Consider the following 11070-nt stretch of genomic DNA (forward strand, 5'->3'; position numbering starts at 1 on the left):
ACTGGTGCTCCTATGAAAATCTAGTGCCCAATGATCTAAGGTGGAGCTGAGGCAGTGATGCTAACACTGGGGATGAAGCTTTGCTCATTGGCCACTCACCTTTTACTATGTAGCCCGCTTCCTAACAAGCTAGGACTGATACCAGTCTGCGGTCCAGGGGCTGGGGACCCCCAACTTAGACCTTAAGGAGCAGTCAGGGAGAGCCTGAATGAGGAATTTGCCCTCTTTCACTAAACAAAGTTTAGAGATGCTAGAAAACAGTAACTGAAGAACTCAAAGGCCCACGTGGGGACTGGCAGCAGGTGTGGGAACACTGTGCTTGGCTGCATGCTGATGATTAGCACTTTCTACCTTCATCAGAGCCATCTGCACAGTCCTCCTTCCCGTTGCACACAAGGCTGAGGTTGAGGCAGGTGTAGGAGTGACACCGGAACTCAGAACTCTGGCACTTCTTAGGAGAGCCCGGAGAGGATGACTTTCTACTTTCATGGTCTACTCCTCAAACACCCCTCCCACAGCAGGGCTGCCCTTGTGTACAAGATGCCTCCATTCTGGTAAAGGAATGAGTTTCAGGTCCTGTAGCATTTGATTGCTCAGTTGGTTTCTCATGCTAAGCAGAAGCAAGAGGTAGGTGCCTCTTGAAGCCATCTGCCTTCCCCCTTAGTGTGAGCCCCCCACACTCACATCCGGCCTCGTCGCTGCCATCCCTGCAGTCACGCTGCCCATCGCAGCACCACAAATCAGGCACACACTGGTCTCCACTGGCACAGGACCACTGCCTGGACCCACACCAAAGCTCCTCAAGGTCACAGTCCTGAGGAGACAGTGAGAGACTTAGCAACACCTACATTCAGCACCCAGGAGAGGGTTCTTAGGGGAAGAGGACGTCTGTGTTTATGAGACAACTCTCAAGACCCTTCTGCAACCAAGCCAGGTAGAGCCTAAAGACTTGGAGGTGACAGGAATCATAAGAAACTCTTTCTGTAGCTGGAATTTATAGGAAGAGTTCTTGGTGATACAAATGTGAGTGGGAAGAGGGAAGAAATGTCTTATTTTGTCAAACCAGGAAGTCTTAATTTAAGAAACATAAACAAAACAATCTGCTCCAGAAACTCTTCTCTAGAATTCTTCCCACCATGTTTAACTCACATCCTAGTACATTAATATTTACAACATATTTTTTACCTAATCTGCCTTGGATACTCAGGTCTGGAGCAGAAGAATGTACAAGAGGAAGGAAGGGGACATCTGTCCATATGCTATATCCCAGAGCCTTTAGATCTACTTTTGACCCCTCAGGTGCTACAAGGCACACCTTAAACCAATTTTACTAATGAGTAAATAAAGCATTCGGGAGTAAGTACTTTCTTATGGTCAAATGCAAGCAGTAGGCTTCAAGCCCAGGCTGTATCTCACACAATGTGGCAACTTCAGCATACTTTATGGGAAGAGGTAAGCATCTCTCTGGGTAGGACATTTAAGCCACGGCCATCAAGGCCTAACACTTATAAATCTACAATAAAAAACCTCTTAAAAGTTTAACTTTCAACAGGAGGATCTTAACACTTTGGACATGTTGGTGTAATTACGAGTGGCCTTCTGGGGAGTAATTATGGGCAACTTCTCTATTCTTGATTTCCCGAGTTTTTTTATAGGGACGTGGGTGTTACTGCTGTGATTACAAATCTAGTTTATTTTTCTGCAAGAAGACTGGGCTACCTTCTCATCACTTCCATCCCTGCAGTCTAAGTCATGGTCACATATCCACTCTGCCAACACACATTCTCCACTTTGGGGGCACTTCACCTGCCCCGATGGGCACCGCAGGGGCCAGGAAACAGGAAAGCCATCTTCATTTGAGTGGTCCAGGCAGTCTCGGTTCCCATCATAATGCAGAGAATAAGATATGCATTGGCCATTTTCACATCTAAATTCAGATGTGCTGCATTTTTCATGAACTGAAAAATAAAGCATTAAGTAAGAACTCAGATGTAGAAGTGAATCAATGGCAAATGAAGTGGTTTGAAGACTCCTGGTCTTCTGCTGTCACCTTGGGAACTAAGCCTCAGCATGCATTAGGGCAGAGAGATAGTTCAAGTACAGTGCTAGGCCAGAAAAGGCCTACCAAGCTCGCCCAGAAAATCCTCTCTGTCCTGAGGGACAAGGCTGAGGGACAAGGATGGGACACTGGACTAGGAAGGATAGTGGGATTTTCCTCTGGGCCCCTTAATATCATCCATGAGAAAAGAAATCTCCCCACAATACCCAATATATTCTATAATTTATGTTCTTGGACTCAATTCCTACAGATAGAAGTTGCTTGAATTGGTTCAAGAAAAAGGGTCTGGTCCTCAGCAAAACTGTAAATACATATTGAAAAGTAATTTATACTTTGGGTTCCTCCCTACTTCCTTCGCATGTCTCTTTCCTCCCGATGTCCTTCTCATAAGCCCAAGTTGTCATATGCTGTAGATACCCAGTTGCCTCCACATCCAAATCTATCATGATACCCTACCCAGACTCCTCTTCTTCCCACTTCAATTCTCCACATTCTCTCTTCTATTCTAATCTCACAACATGATTAAGGTCTTTGAAACATGTCATTAGGAAGAATAGAAATAAAGATTATGTATCCCATAAAAATAAAGAGACAGCAATGACATCTATGAATGAGATGGCCCATCCCATGAGAAGATGTAGGACCAAAATTAAAATCTTCAGGGAGGTAGATTTTAGCTCAGTAAGAAATAATCCTTTATTTCGGTAGTAGATTTGTTTTTCACTTACAGAAATCTTCTTTTCATGCAAAGGAGAATGTTGCAGCATGATCTCCAAATCCCCCCTTACTCAGAAACTTTCATCTTAGTTTGTTAACTCTGCAGTAACTACAGTCAGTCCTCATTTGTGGATTCAGTATTCGCACATTCTCCTCCTTGCTAAAATTTATTTGTAACCCCCAAAATCAATACTCCCACATATTCATGGCTATTTCCCAAGATATACAAAGTGGCAGAAGTACTGAGTTGCCTGACACATGTGTTTCCAGTTGAGGTGGAACAAGGCAACACTCTGCTGTCATTTTATTTCTCATACTATACGTAGGCGTCCTTTTTGCAGTCTCTTTAGGGCCATGCTTTTCACATTTTTGTACTTTTTGGTGATTCTGTTGTTTAAAATGAGTGTGGTGCTAATATGCAGTCTAGTGTTCCTAAGTGCAAGAAGTCTGTGATGTGCATTATGGAGAAAAATATGTGTGCTAGATGGTCGTTGTTCAGGCATGACGTATTGTGCCATTGGCTGTGACTTCGGTATAAATGAGCCAACAATATATATTAAGTTGTCTTTAAATGAAAACACATAAAACAAGGTTATATATTTATTGGTTGACAAAAATGTTGTGACCAGAGACTTGTAGAAATCTCATTTTGTATTTATTCTAGAAGCAATGATTCAATATCTGCTAATTCAGTGATCGTAGCAACTATAGAACATAACTACATGAATAAGGAGAATCAACTGAAATGCAGTTTTAAATACTCTAGGAAGTTTCATGGAACTTACTACATCCTTGTTCATCTTTTTTGTCAGGACAGTCTGGGTTGCCATCACATAGCCAGCTCTCAGGGATACAGTGGGTCTTGTTGTCACAGAGCAGAGAACAGTCTTCAGTGGGTTTCCAGCAGTCCAACTCGTCAGTCCAAGCACTGCTGAGCCCCATTACAGTGGTATTTCTCCTCAATGCACTTGCTTCTGTCCAGACACTGGAAGACCCCTTAAACAGAAAGGGCCAAAAGCTAGCACCATGCACTCAGTCATGCTGAAGGTTCAAAAGTAGATTAACTTGCCCTCATTCTGGAGTTTGAGGGGTAAATAGATAGACTGCATGTTATTTGGGCTCTATATTTTAGTTGATCCATACGCAAGCTTCAATAAAGTCCTTAGGTCAATTAGGTTAGCAAGCTGAACTAGGTTGTTTAAATATGACCTTACATTTGGTTGGTTACTTGAACGATTTGTTAGAACCCTACCAAGGTCACTCTGTGACTCCGGCTATGTAAAGGCAGATATTGGAACGCTTAAACAAATTTGAAGAAATGAGGAAGCCATAAAATGAGCCCTCACAGAATCCGTATTCTGATAGACTATGACTTTTATCTATGATAATTTATCAAGGAAAAGCAAGTATAATGATAATAAATATTCTGGCAATTCACACCATGCACCCAAGTCTGACTCAGTGTACCTGGAACAAAAGACTAAGAAGGGGAAATGGTGACAGACCTGATCTGTTGCAGAGCTGGGAACAGTCTCTTCATCGGAGCCATCCTGACAGTCACGCCCACCATCACAGAGGTACTCCCGAGATATGCATTCCTTCCCGTTCTGACAGAGGTCAGAAGATTGGGTACAAAGTAGAGGGAGTGGTGGGGGGACGAGTAAGATGGGTGCTTGCGGCTGCTCCTTCAACCTCCAGATCTAGAATAAGAAGCTGCTTCAGCAAAGTGGTCCATTAGATTTCGTCAATGGAGATGTGCTTCTACTGTGCCCCTCCTCCAGAAAACCAGGTCGTGGTTGGGTAGCTACATCCTCCTACCTTGTAGGAAGAAAAAGTAAAACTGACCCAAAGACTAACCTTTAGATTAAGTGTGGTACATTCGCCTATAATCTAATGGCTTTGAATTTGGGCAAATTGTTTTAGCCTTTCAGGTCTATTATCTTTAACCTTGTTTTTTTTTTGTTTGTTTTTGTTTTTTTGTTTTTGTTTTTTGTTACCACCTGATGCTATATTCTGGGAGTGAAAAATAAAGTAAGGTACTTACTGAAGACAGGGACCTGCTCTATGCAGTTCCCTGCCATAGCATTTTATGGTCTAGACAGGGGTCAGCATAAGGTGAACACTCATTTGTTGAGATGTGCAAGTTACCTTATGAAAAGTTACCAATTAATACTCATCAGCAATTATTGCAGCATCCTAGCAAGTTTGTTAGTAGAAAAATCAAAACTGGATTTGTTATCAAAAAGTTAACTGTTTATTGGCATATGTTACTACCTATGTCCTACACCTAATGCTTCTTAATCCTTAAGATCAGGTTAAACCAACCCATGAGAGAATAAGTAAGGCAGTTGAGGCAGAAAAGGGAGATGAGAGACCTTTGTGGATTGGGTACATAAAAAAGGAATATTTCCATCCCTCTTTGCTCTTCGCTTCTGCTCTTCCTTGGGACTTCCAGACACTTCTGCTGATAAAGCCATGAATTCTATGATAGGATTTCTTCTTTTTTTTCCTTATGATCTAAGATCAGATTTTTTAGCTCTGTTGCAAAGGGGTGTGTGTGTGTGTGTGTGTGTGTGTGTGTGTGTGTGTGTGTGTATTAAACCAGTTTATATATATATATAATATGTATATATATATATTAAACCAGTTTTAAATGGGTTAATCTTTAAATGGGTTAATCTAAATGAAAAGACATAGCTTCTACAGGAGGAGAGCACTACCTGGCCTGGCACCCACAGCTCCAGAGACACTTCACAAAGTGTGCTCCATAAGATGCCACTGCTGTGGGAAAAGGGGTTCCTTAGTCAAATCAGTTCGGGAAGCCGCTTAGAGCAAAATCAGTGGCTCTCTTAACTGTCAGATTAAGAGCTTTAATACGCTAATGTGCAAGAGGATTCTCAAAAGGGGTCATGGTGTGCAGAGTTCTCAGATTATTGCTCAAGGACATGTGTCATTTAGCAACTCTGAGAACCATGTTAGAATCTTCCTCTTCCAGGACATGGACAAGTTAGGGAGAAGACCTGCTGAGCTGTGGGTCGGAACAACTGCCAGTACAAACATAAAGATATCCAGGATTTTATCCTATAAAAACACACTGAGAAGAGCCAGGTAAAGTGGATCTTAAAGAATAACCCCACAGAGAAGACTTGCCTGGAACTTCCTGGTTCTCTGCCAGGATAATCATTTTTCTCACGTATGGCTCTTTTGACACTGAGAAGGGCTCCAGCATCCTCCTGTTCCACAGCACAAGAGCTGCTCCATTCACAGTCACCAGGTAGGTCTCGTGGGCCGCTATAATACCATCACTCCAGGTCTTGTTCAAAGTATATATTCTATTTTTTAGGAGACTCAGACTTTGCAACCCTAAGGAAGAATCGGGTTCTTACGGGCTGATATAGAACAAATAACCTGTGACAGTGGAATACCATTTGATTCAGGTTCAATGACCTCAAACTGAAAATAAGCACAGAGTCTTCCTATCAAGTTTTGTAGGTTTTAGTTTTATAGTTAAAGATGGTCCAATGAAATATTTAAAGCTCCAGGAAAAAGAGAGGCTTAAGTCTGCCATGTGGGCACATCAGATGTGACTTTACCATCTTCCGTGTATACACTAAAACACCTGGCATAGCTGCTAGGACTCAAGGATGGCTTCTCAGTGAGAAGGCTACTAAATCTGGCTACAACAAATAACTTGTACCTGTTATCAAGTTATAGCTAAAGTACCTGTATTTAATTTGCAATGAAAGTTTGGTTCCATTACTTCTTATAGAAACAGAAGCAAATTCTGAACACTGCAAAAAGCTACAAAGTATGTTATTTCTGAAGTTTTCCCTTGTAAATCATATATCTAGACTTATAGATGAGAACTGAGGTTGAAGTAAGTGACTTTACCCAAACTTTAACTATGAAAATAGGAAATTTGAGCTTATATCTACCTGGTTCTAAGAATAACCAGAATCATTTTACTAAAAGCAAGACTCTCACTCATCCCCTAAAGCTTCTTCCAACTGCACTGTTTGTGTGGTGCTTACCTAGACCTTTGGTGGTCCAGAGGATACTAGATGAGCCAAAGTCTAAGGCCATGTGGATATCTGCTGTCCAGGTGCCCCTCCAGACTTCCTGTCTGTTTTTGCCATCAAGCGTCATACTTTGCAAGTGCTTCCCAATTTCTACCCAGTAGAGCACCCTCTATGGCCAGTTGAGAAGAAGATGAAGTATAATGCTGCTCGTTCTGTAGAGTGTATGTGTATCTGGGCCAGTAATTCTAGTCTTCTGGATAGCCCTTCTGTCACAGGGCAGCCAGTATAAGTTTCCAGTTGATATGTCCACATTTGCTGAGCAGACTGTAAAGAGGAAAAGTAATTTCCATTAGAAAGGGCACTCAGATATATTCACGTCCTGTCTTAAGCTTTGAGTAAAGGGTAGGGAGACAACCGGGACATGCAAAGACCAGTCCCTAATAAACCTACACTCCTGTTTGCATGATGAGTCCCATCATATCTGCTCTGGTTCCAGCACCTTGTCTATCATACGTGCTCATTTGATCCCTGTAATTTACTGAATTTCATAGGTTAGATATCCAAGTGGCAAGGCTTGCATTTGAATGCAGGTCTACAACTTTGGATTCACATTCTGTCAACTTTACTGGCTAAGTATAAAAATCAATCAAGTATACATCAATTGACTAGGACTAAAATTGTTATAGGAAAGCAGAGATTGAGCTAAAATGACACTATGCCAGTGGTGTGAAAGGTCATTGGCAGAATGGATAGCAAAAAGATCTACAACTAGAAGACACATGATAGGGGCCGAGTATATAAAAGTCATGAGGTGTTGGTTTCTTTCTTTCTTTTTTTTTTTTTAGGCGAGGCAACCCTTGGTTGACCTCACAGATAGCAAAGACCTTCTTAGCTTATAATTCCTTATTCTTTAATTTTTTACACCTACAGTACCTGGTCTTCCTAGGTGGTCTTCCATCCAAGTACTAACCAGGCCCAACCCTGCTTAGCTTCCTAGATGAGATGGGATAGGGCTTGTTCAGAGTAGCATGGCTATAGATGAGGTGTTGGTTTCTAGATGTGAATAACAGAGTTAGGCACTAACCTACAAAGCACTCTCTCTACTCCCATTCCTCCCACTATAGCTAGATACACAATCGGTTCTAGCTCAGTATCACCTACTCTGGGATGCAGTATAGCTTAAAGGTTAAGAGCAATATTAGGCTAGCAAGTCATACTGCCTTGTTTGAAACATTTTTCCAAAATAAGGTGTCCTTTAATAGAAACAGTACTTCTCTCATAGAGCTGTTATGAAAATTAGAGTTAATACATATGAATAGCTTACAATAGTGTCTGTCATTTTGGAACAGTGTTCATAACAACCAACTGTTAAATTCAGGAATTCTGTAAGCTCGTCATTCAGTATAGCCATTATTAAAAACTAAATTATATAAACTTAAATCATATTTGAAATAAAACTAATAAATACTCATATCATCACTTATTTTCCTACATTTTACTGTTACCTGTGCTCTTGGTTATTGACGTCTATTGTATCTGTATGGTGGAAATAGCACTTATAGACTGCTGCTGCACCCCCCTCCCAACTCCATGTTTAGCAGTGTTTTATCAGTAGCTTGAAATCTGGCATTGTGGGAGTATTTACACTAAAAATAACAAACACTAGAAATCAGGGTTTTATTTGGTTTCGATTTTGTTTTCTAAACCTGCAACTGGCAAATAACGGCCCTTGGGCCAAATCCAGCCCATGGTCTGAAAATTTTAGTGGAACACAGCTATGGCCATTCATTCATATTGTCTGTGGCTGCTTTTGAGATACAATGGCAGAGTGCCCCAAAAGCCTAAACTATTTATATCTGGTCTTTTATAGAAAGAGGTTCACAACCCTTGCCCTAGATTTAAGAAACTGATAAAGAAAATGCTAATATTGCAGATTAAACTTGCAAGTGCTGTGTCTATAGTTATTACATTTTAAACACCACAAAAACTTAAGCAAACATTTCTCTAGTATTTAAAAACTATTACCCAATTCTACAGATAAGTCATTAATGTCATTGATGAACTAATTCATTGCTTTACTTTCATCTCACTAATTTATAGAAACAAAAGTGTCAAACAACATTCACATCAAGACTACATTCACTTAATAATGGCATTGACTTCTTTGCCAAATCAGAAGTCAAGCATCTATTCATAATCGGGTTTTGTTGTTTCTTGATTGAACTGCAACCACAGATTGGCTACAGGTCCAAGAATTCAGAATAAAAAAACAATCTGTGAAAATCAGTTGGCCATATGAAATTTACAATCAAGAATGTCATATATCTTATTATTTGTGAATTGTGTGTTACCTATCTTTTATATCAATAAGCTTTATTATAAACATATATAGGTGTATATATGCACACTCTTCCCCCCCAGAGATTCAGTTGTTAAATATATCCCAGAACACCACTGAGTATTATATTAAGAACTCAAATGTCAACTACCAGAGAAGGTAACAAACAGGCAAGGCATGAAAGTGGAGCATGGGTGGAAAAATGTGGTAGCCAGTACATATAGGGCTTAATGCGCTATAAGTTCTTCCTGCTTCCTGGGTGTTAGGGTGGGAGCATGTCTTTACTATTCTTCATGTTTACATGTGGAGGAACTTGCCTAGAATTTTGCTTCTGAGTTCTTCCCACATTCTTCAAGTCACTCTTGCCCAGAAAAGAAGTGACTTAAGGTTGGCAAGTTAGGAACAGACTGGCCACACCCGATTCAGCTTCTCTCTTCTTTGTGGGCTCTGCCATCTGCAGAGAACATGTGCTATCTCTGGAGTTAGATTTAACCTTGGTGCTACACAGATTCAAGGTAGAAAGCCCAGTTGTCAGTGTCACAGAATGTTCTTTGAGCAGCTCTACACGGGTTCTTAAAGACACATACCCTTTTCTAAAACAGAATTTTGAAGGGTTCCTGTTTTTGATTAGGAATTTCATTTGTATTTTCCAGCCTTGATTTTTAATATGAGGACAAGATTAACACACTTAAGAAAAAACAACTCAGATGTCAGTGTGCTTTGATGTCAGGATAAGTTGAAAGCTGATGCTCATGGATTTTAAGGAGGCCCTGAGATCTGTAAACAGGTCTAGATAGCACGGCTCAAGCTAATTACCACCTGTAAAAGGTCTGCCTGGCTCTGTCAAGCTTCTGTCCACTATATAGGAAAAACAATCCTGTGCATCTCTTTTACTCATACCACATACTTCTGACGCCAGATGTGTGAGTTTTTCCACACACCAAGCAATTCTGCTATGCCAGCTGGGTGTCCTACAATTTAATTAAATTTCAACACTACCTATTTGGAGTTAGCATCAGACCCCACAGATTAAGGGCTCAGTCTCCCACTTCAGACATCAATCTCAAGTCCCAGGTTGTCATCTGTACGCTGACTGACTGGCTCTAAATCAAGGTTCCCATATACCCCTCCTTTGGTTTGATAATTTGCTAGAATAGCTCACAGAACACAGAGAAATACATCTGCTGGTTTATTAATATAAAGGATACAGGTGAACAGTGAGATGAAGAGATACACAAGGGAACATCTGAAGAATACCAAGCACAAGAGCTTCTGTCCCCACAGAGTTGGTGGGCACCACCCTCCCAGCACATGGATGTATTCACCAATCCAGGAGATCTTTTCACCTGGTACTTTGGGGATTTTTACAGAAGCTTCATCACATTTGCATGATTGATTATTAACTCCATTTTCATCTCTTCTCCCTCTCCAATGAATGGGGAGTAGAGCTGAAAGTTCTTTGCTTCTAATCATAGCTTGGTCTTTCTAATGACCAATCCCCACCTAGGAATCACCAAGAATCACCTCCTTAGAACCACCAAGAATCACCTCATTAGAATAGATGCCCCTATCACCCAGGAAATTTCAAGGGATTTAGGAGCTCTGTCAGATGCTTCTATCACGCAGGAAATAACAAAGGTCTCAAGAACTCTGAGCCAGAAACTTGGGGCAGAGACCAATATGTACATTTTTACATAATTTCACAGCCACTTACCAAAGGGACTGAATATTCAACACTAGAGGAAACTCAAATAAAATCGTCAGACTCTTACAAATCCTTGATGTAATAATTGTAACACAGAAACCGATTGGCAAGGAGTAGCTAGCTGGGGGAAGGTAAAATGTTAATTAAGTGGGAAGAAATTCACCATCGAGAGTTTCCTAGGTAGCCATCAGATGTATCCCAAAGACCACTGCCCATTTCAGTTTCTCCTGAA

The 11070-nt window shown here is 40.9% G+C and overlaps 2 protein-coding genes and 1 pseudogene across 3 annotated transcripts in view; all 3 read right to left on the minus strand.

Annotated features, from left to right (window-relative positions):
• Window positions 1-224: 224 nt before the first annotated feature.
• LOC111729022 (low-density lipoprotein receptor-like) lies at window positions 225-5253 on the minus strand. Its single transcript, XM_023519995.1, has 5 exons — window positions 5152-5253; window positions 4282-4476; window positions 3562-3772; window positions 1720-1958; window positions 225-814 (listed from the first exon to the last, which is right to left on the minus strand). The coding sequence occupies exons 1-5, from the start codon at window positions 5251-5253 to the stop codon at window positions 611-613; spliced, it is 951 nt and encodes a 316-aa protein (XP_023375763.1). The 3' UTR covers window positions 225-610.
• A 679-nt stretch (window positions 5254-5932) lies between these two features.
• Window positions 5933-11070, minus strand: part of LOC111747254 (very low-density lipoprotein receptor-like) — a 17008-nt gene continuing 11870 nt past the window's right edge. For both annotated transcript variants that reach the window (XR_002783455.1, XR_002783454.1), the window contains 2 exons: window positions 6808-7119; window positions 5933-6139 (listed from right to left, as the gene is read on the minus strand). The gene's annotated coding sequence lies outside the window, so the exon portion shown is untranslated. The remainder of the gene's footprint in view (window positions 6140-6807; window positions 7120-11070) is intronic.
• Window positions 7717-7835, minus strand: LOC111729323 (annotated as a pseudogene).

This window comes from Pteropus vampyrus, unplaced genomic scaffold (assembly GCF_000151845.1).
Source record: "Pteropus vampyrus isolate Shadow unplaced genomic scaffold, Pvam_2.0 Scaffold8, whole genome shotgun sequence".
Classification (NCBI taxonomy): Eukaryota; Metazoa; Chordata; class Mammalia; order Chiroptera; family Pteropodidae; genus Pteropus; species Pteropus vampyrus.